This window comes from Photinus pyralis, unplaced genomic scaffold (genome assembly GCF_008802855.1).
Source record: "Photinus pyralis isolate 1611_PpyrPB1 unplaced genomic scaffold, Ppyr1.3 Ppyr1.4_LG10, whole genome shotgun sequence".
NCBI classification, from domain to species: domain Eukaryota; kingdom Metazoa; phylum Arthropoda; class Insecta; order Coleoptera; family Lampyridae; genus Photinus; species Photinus pyralis.
In genome coordinates this window covers 7,205,796-7,212,907 of record NW_022170250.1, presented here as the reverse complement: position 1 = coordinate 7,212,907, position 7,112 = coordinate 7,205,796, and the positions used below count along the sequence as shown (strand labels likewise).

Here is a 7,112-nt window from a genome sequence, read left to right as displayed (position 1 = left end):
CATATCTGTTACGTATTATGTGGTAATTAAATAATGCCTTATTGGTATATCCAAAATTTAATTTATTGGATTTATGACAATAAAATTTGGGGACGTTGTACTCAGATAAAGCGTCCATTTTAAATATCCCATCAAGATGAAAATCGATACGTTACCTGAATTATATCTTTAAATCAGTGGATACTGTCAAATGCAGCTAATACATCGTTTGATTTTTATGATGCAAGCGTTATAGGTTACAATTTAAACATTAACAGCAATTCCATATCAGATTCAAATCGTAACTGAAAAATCCTCTTAAATTTATACAAAATTGGAATGAATGAAAATCCTAATAATAAATTCAACTATAATGTACGCCCAAAATTTTAGGCGCAAAGATATAAACAATTGTTCAGAGGCACGCAAACGCAATGCCTCCTTCCAATCTTACATTCTTTTTATGTTAATCTTCCAGTTTAACAGCAAACTCTTCATACAATACGTGTTGACATCGAATAGGTAAAAATAGCTGCGTTCAAGGCTCTTCTAGAGTTATCCAAAGTGTTCTTCACTCTCCCACCTAGTAATAGCATTTCCGAATCGGCATTCAAGAGCATCCATATATTTCTAAAAACCTTCCAGAAAATTATTAGCTACTAAACGCGCTTAAGAATCTTCAACAAACCTCAAGGCTATGTTATACGAGGTCAAAATATATTAATGCTCCTCCACGGTAATTATTCATTAAGTAATGTTTGTTTTTACACATAAGATACGTTATCTACCCTCTATCATGATTGCCAAGCCTAATTGGGCCCGTTGGGTTTATCCAAACGATTATATTTTAAATGAGCTTTGAATCAGTTTCGCAAAACCATTTCCTTTCAAATCAATTTCCCGTACGCCATCTTGCGTAAGAATCCAAAGTGACAGGATATGGATTTCCAGTGACGTCACAGTATAGATTTTCCCAAATTTCCAGACTTCGAATGCATGAATGAAAGATATCGAATACCATTCATAGCCGCAGTGGTGGGGCGTTCATTGTTAAATCGTCTGTGCGGCGCCACTTTAAACGTTCACTAATCTCTTATTTTCAGATTAACCGAAAACGCGCGCGCCACCGATCCAATGAGGGTAAGCATATTTAATTATGGTAACTTCGCTAACCGAAACACCCCAGATCCTCCTAATTTTGCTCGCCTGCCTCAAGGCGTCCGACTCGCACCTCTTCATAGCCGACCGGACAATGTCTCGGATGATCGAGTTCACGACGGAGAGACCGTACTGCATTTTTTTCACGGACAGGTACGTACCGTCGATTGCTTCGAATTCGTAGTGGCAAAAGACTCGCATTGCAGAGACTTCATACAGCACACCCTCTTAAACGCCGAGCAGCGGAAGGTGAAGATTACCTCCTCCGAGGAGATCGACAAGCTGGAGGAGGTGTGCAAGAAGAGAAAGCTGCAGTCGTCGTACCAGGGCGGGTTTATCTATCCCGGGACGAAGTGGTGCGGCCCAGGTATAAAGTGTTAACAATTACATGCCGACTGTAACAAAATGGCACAGGGGCCGTCGCCGATAACTACACCGATTTGGGCTCTCACAGTCGGGAGGACATGTGCTGTAGGGAACACGACCACTGCCCTCACTATATCGAGAAGGGCGAATGTAAACAGGGCATTTGTAACAAGTCATCGTTTACCAGGTATGCAAGCTGTCTCTTTCTTTCACGATAATTCAAAGCAATAATTTTTTTTGAGTATAATCTTGGGGTAATTTTCAATTTTCAACTCTCCAATGACATCTTCTATTTCTTGTAAATCTGCAAGAAGACCATTCGCATATCGCAAATTTTCGACCACCGTGTCTATTTTGAACATACAACATGGTACAAGGTCGTTGGCCTTAAATCCATGCTTCTTATTGACTTGTAAGAGGAAGGTACAGAACCAGGGCCAAAATAATGCAGTGGTGGATTTAAACGGACGTTATTTTTTGCAAAAAAAGTTATGCCGTCGGCTAGCTCAGTATATTGCATAGGTTTTTTTTGGGAAATTCGACTCAAAATAGCCCTTCATAAATTATTCTCATCCATTTCCTTCTCTTCCCCGCTTTTCCAGCACTTCACTCCTGCTTTCCTCTGCTCTTTCTACCTGTTTACATTCTCATAGCATGTGCTCTTCATCCACAATGTCTGCATTTTCCTTCTTCTTTTTTTTCTCCATTTCTCCTTCCCTCTCTCCTCATTTCCGCATTGTCTCCATACATATAGCTCCTTTTTCCGTTTTCCCATCTTCCATCATTTTTCGTACGTTGCCCTTCCCACTCTGTTAAACGCTGCCTTTAAATACATACTTTCTATATCTCGTTTAATAGTTGCCGCATTTCTTTCCTTGTTACTATCCTTTTAATTTCTTATTTCATCTCTCTCCGACGCTTTCCCTTACTGCAGTCTCGGGCGCCACCAAGGGAATGCGATCTTGCCCCTGGACAAGAATGCGGAACGGTTGCAAAATGGCTGCCATAGATAACTAATCCGGGAAACGGTCTCCAGAGATTCTAAGGGCGAGCTCCAGTTGGCTTCGGATGTATGAGCTAAAACAAAAATATGACACGCAACACAGTACCGATTTTTTAGGTGGCAATGAAGTTTATTAACTGTATCTACGGGAAAGCGCTATGCAGGAAAACGGAAAACTAAACTCCTTTATAAATAACGGAAGAAAAGTAATAAACCCTTATCCTTAAATTGAACGGTGCGGTTAAATTTTGCTAGTTCGACCCGATTTCAAATAACACACAATAAAATCCACCCTGCGATAAATTCCAGGTGGCTAACACTACGGGTGACCGATTTAATTTCGCTGACAATTTGACGCTAATTGTCTTTCGCGGTTCAAAACGAATTGCTCCTCCGATTAACCTGAATTGCCGGACCGCTTGCTAGTTTATTGTTCACTGGTCCCATTCTGGGACGTTCAACCTTTTTCCACCAATAAGTCTCTCTTTTTCTAGCCAATGAGATTTCTTGCCACATATTGCTTAACTTCACGTGGACCCAATTCTTACAATCTCAGCAAAAAGCTTGGTAAATACGGACGTGACCCCTATAAAACCGTCACGTAATTTCGTCCTGTTCCACGACTTCCCGGAACTTTAACCTTTCCCACGCATTTCAAAAGTCAGGACTGTATTTGGGAACCACTCGTCCACATACAAAATCGAAAAATTTAGAAAATTCGATCAAATAAGGACAGCACTTTCTCCATCTCGCAACACCCAATAAACAAGTATAAATTGTGCATAACTCTTGTGCAGATAAAGCGCATTTTTTTTAACCGAAATAGCTTTGGTTTTGACATCATTAATAGATATATTTCTTGCAGACGCCTCAATCGCCCTCTGTGAGTACCCTCTTCCGACATCGATCACGATAAGAGGTCGAGGAGGAGGGCTCTGGTTGGTAAAAATTAATTCCTTTCGTTGAGACCTTTCATTAGAGTACCGTGAAGGATAAAACTAGTCCGCCCCCTTTTCCCCCTCCATCTCGTACTTTCATAAGAGGACAGAAAGAAGGACAGTAGTTGGTAGAAAACGATTCCTTTCGTTGAGACCTTTTTTAATTATAATGCAATGAGAGATAAAATAATTTTTAACCCTCTCCCCACCCCTCAGGCTCCGTAGCTCACTGATCTCGAAAAAGAGTCGCAACGGGAAAGGTATAGTTTGTACAAACCAATTTATTTCGATGAGATCTTTCATTAGAATACCATGAAGGGTATGAAAAAAATCCAGGACTCTATGACCATTCCCTTAGAAGTAGTTCAAAACGGCAGAAGTGGGTCCGGACAGACGGACGGAGAAAACGCAGACAATGGCACATTTTTAGCGCATTTTTTAAGATTAAAAAAATGGGGGGGGGGTAAAAATTAATTTTTTTTTATTGTATTATTTAAAGGTCTCGACGAAATGAACCGTTTTCTACCAACTACTGCCCTTCTTTCTGTCCTCTTATCAAAGTACCGGGTAGATGGGGAGAGGGGGGCGAAACTAGTTTTATCCATAGCCCTCCTCCTTGACCTCTTATCGTGATCGGGTATATTCCCTTATACCTCAAGAACGGATTGTCGGAAGAGGGTAGGTACTTACAAAGGGCGATTGAGACGTCTGCAAGAAATTGGTGATGTCAAAGCAAAAGCTACTTCGGTTAAAAAATGCGCTTTATCAATTTTACTTGTTTTTAATTCTTAAAAAATGCGCTAAAAAAACACTGTGTAACCTCTTGAAAAAATCAACTCCAGACTATAAACGTAAGAAACCCTCTGTTTGAGGTAACTTTAACTGTCAAACTAATACACTAATACACTTGTGTCCTTTTTACCATGGCGGACTCGGCGCTCTAAAATTCTTTCTAGATGAATTCAGTTGATTTTTAAAGAGAACCGATCATTTTGTTATACAAATCAAAGAAGATTACGTTACCTTAATTACAACGTTAGAATCATTGGTTTCCCTATACTACAAATTTTTAGTGCTTTTCTCGAATTGATTCCTTGGATCTTCCTCCAGACTTTTCTTGTGTAATTGTTCTTTCTAGATGAATTCAGTTGATTTTTAAAGAGAACCGATCATTTTGTTATACAAATCAAAGAAGATTACGTTACCTTAATTATCGCGTTTTCTAGAATCAATGGTTATTCCCTATAATACAAATTTCTACTATCTTTTTCGAATTGATGGTGTTGTTGAAGATTCCTTGGATTTTCCTCCAGACTTTTCTTGTTTAATTGTTCGGGCAATGAACTTTGTGTTTATATCGTCTGCATTTAAATGAGATTTACCCTTTTGCCATGTAAGTTATTATTTAGCGCACTGAAAACGCCAAACGAACTCAATGCTACATCGCGAAACTGGGATTACTTTCACTTTCGAATTAGAATTTTCGATCCCGTATTTACGATTTATTCGCCAGAAACGTCCGTTTGTGATTTTCTAAATTTATGCGATAGTTCTCAATACGAATTTGCAGCTATGTGTATTTGACGAAAACAGTTTCTGACAGCGAATTGTTTACTATTTCCATGAGAGTAGCTCTAAGGTCTTCATTGATTACAAGGAAGGAAAAAGTGCTCCAGAAAACCATCTAGGTAATGTAGGTACTCATTCCCTTTTCTCCAATTTCCATTATACAATTACATTATTAGGCGGTATATATAACATTTTTTACACGGTCGCACAGGATCTAACAAAAAATTTAAACTCGTAGTGGGCAGCCTACAAGGTCTTGGAAATAACCCAACTCTGACGCTTTAAATAAAAAGTTTGCGTAAACTGGGCCCATAACCTGTTAGGAGACTTTCTTTTTTTTTTTAAATAAAGAGCAGTTCTTGTAATTAAAAAAATCTCGTTGTGAGACTTGCTTTGAATTAACGCAAAAGAAATGAGACAAACTAACCGTCAACTTTTAGGTCACACTGCGACTGCGACGCGAACTTCCGCCGATGCCTGCAGAACGTCAATTCGGAAACGGCGAACACGATCGGCGCGATATTCTTCAACGTGGTCCAAGTGATATGCTTCAAGCAGCGGAACCCCTGCTCGGAATTTCAGAGGTAAAACCTTCGATGTCTTGTGACTTTTCGTCTAGTTTGCTGTTATAGTAGTGAGAGAGTCGACGAGAATGCGGTAGAGCATGATAAGTGTGGGATAGAGTTTGCTGTAGTTGAACGCTACGAGCCGTCGAGAACGTTTTGCTGCAGTACGAGAGGAGAAGTACTTGAAATATACTTTAATAGAATGTTGAAGAAGCTTCACCTTTTATGATTTCTGTCGAATAAAGTGCTTTGTATTATATCGAATTTTTTTTCCAGAAACGGCTACACTAAGGAGGAGGCGGATCGCATCTGCTCCCAGTGGAAGTACAGACCGTCCGCCAAGTACTATCCGCTTATGTCGCTGCAAACACGCTAAAAATCGCAAACGAACGAGGTTTTTGGCTCGAAATTATTAGCCTAAGTAGTTCGGGTTGATAGTTAAGTCGTGTTACTTAGCTTTAACAATTGGAACACTACAGCGAAGTAGGCCCAATTAGAGTTATAAAAAGAATCCATCCACTCGCACTTAAAAAATGCGCTATAGAAATGTGAAGTCGAGAATTTAGGTAGATTGTACAATCGAGCCTCACTTTTAGTCACCAATTGAAAAAATAGTGGGTTGTAAGTGTTGAATAAAAATGTGCCAAGCAGAGAGCTTGTAGAAGTTTGATTGTAGGACAACCTACCCTTTGCTTTGGTATTTTTTTAATTTGGCGAATTCTGTTAATCCATTTTTTAAAATTTTGTTTTTGGTCTTTATTTTTAAGTGGGCTGGAGCTGATCTACCAACCTAACCCACTATGCATTTTGAAATATCCATGCACGAACACTTTTCCACGCCACTGCATCATAAAAAGAGAGCATCCTAAACACTTTCATTAAAATTTCTTAAAAAGAAACGATCATAATTTTTTTACAAATCAAAAAAATTACGATACCTTAATTAAAGTGTTTTCGTACTTCCGGGACTAAAGTGACAACTTCACTCCGTTATGACAAGTAGTGAAGTGTCACTTTTTGTCCCGCCGGGATTAAATTTGGACGAAAATCCCGGAAGGATGAAATTACTAACAAGGCAATTTCAGTAGGTTGTTCCACATTTTGTATGCGGCACCACTTCTTAAACGCATCGTACTGCTGCTCATATACTTTTTTGGATTTCGGTGGCATTAATTCTTTACCTAGTTTGGCTGCTTTTTATCAATATCAAATACACCCTACCACCAAAATTACGACACTAGCAATGACAGTTTCCAAATTATTTTTGTTACCATAGCATAGGGATTGTCGTACCAACGCCAACGCAACGTTCCTATGGTAACTTGTTAAGCAGCGATTTTTTGAAAGAACGCGTTCTCTAACTCCATACAGATTTTAGTGTTTCAGTTACGCAAGTACGAAAAATATCGTATATACCTTGCGACTGAAGTAGTGGTCTTAATCCCTCAGGTAAATTATGGCCCTCCCTTCGGTCGGGCCATAAACTTTACCTTCGGGATTAAAAGTACTACTTCAGTCCGCGGTATATAATAT

At 39.3% G+C, this 7,112-nt stretch overlaps 1 protein-coding gene across 6 annotated transcripts; it reads left to right on the top strand.

The window, feature by feature from the left end:
- The first annotated feature begins 870 nt into the window (after positions 1–870).
- On the top strand, positions 871–6,234 carry LOC116162327 (acidic phospholipase A2 PA4-like). Of its 6 annotated transcripts, none has more exons than XM_031475936.1 (7): positions 871–1,119; positions 1,166–1,290; positions 1,344–1,504; positions 1,552–1,690; positions 5,454–5,597; positions 5,649–5,757; positions 5,856–6,234. In XM_031475936.1, the coding sequence occupies exons 1-7, from the start codon at positions 1,114–1,116 to the stop codon at positions 5,868–5,870; spliced, it is 699 nt and encodes a 232-aa protein (XP_031331796.1). In that variant the 5' UTR covers positions 871–1,113; the 3' UTR covers positions 5,871–6,234. The 6 variants fall into 6 exon arrangements, with proteins under 6 accessions (XP_031331796.1, XP_031331795.1, XP_031331793.1 ...); XM_031475935.1 differs by having other exon boundaries at positions 5,646–5,757; XM_031475933.1 differs by lacking the exon at positions 5,856–6,234 and having other exon boundaries at positions 871–1,036; positions 1,083–1,119; positions 5,646–5,836.
- The last annotated feature ends 878 nt before the right edge of the window (positions 6,235–7,112 follow it).

Coding starts and splice junctions, on each gene's coding strand:
- LOC116162327 (XM_031475933.1), top strand. Junction 1,291..1,343: donor TGCATTTTTTTCACGGACAG/GTACGTACCGTC, acceptor CTCGCATTGCAG/AGACTTCATACAGCACACCC. Junction 1,691..5,453: donor AACAAGTCATCGTTTACCAG/GTATGCAAGCTG, acceptor GTCAACTTTTAG/GTCACACTGCGACTGCGACG.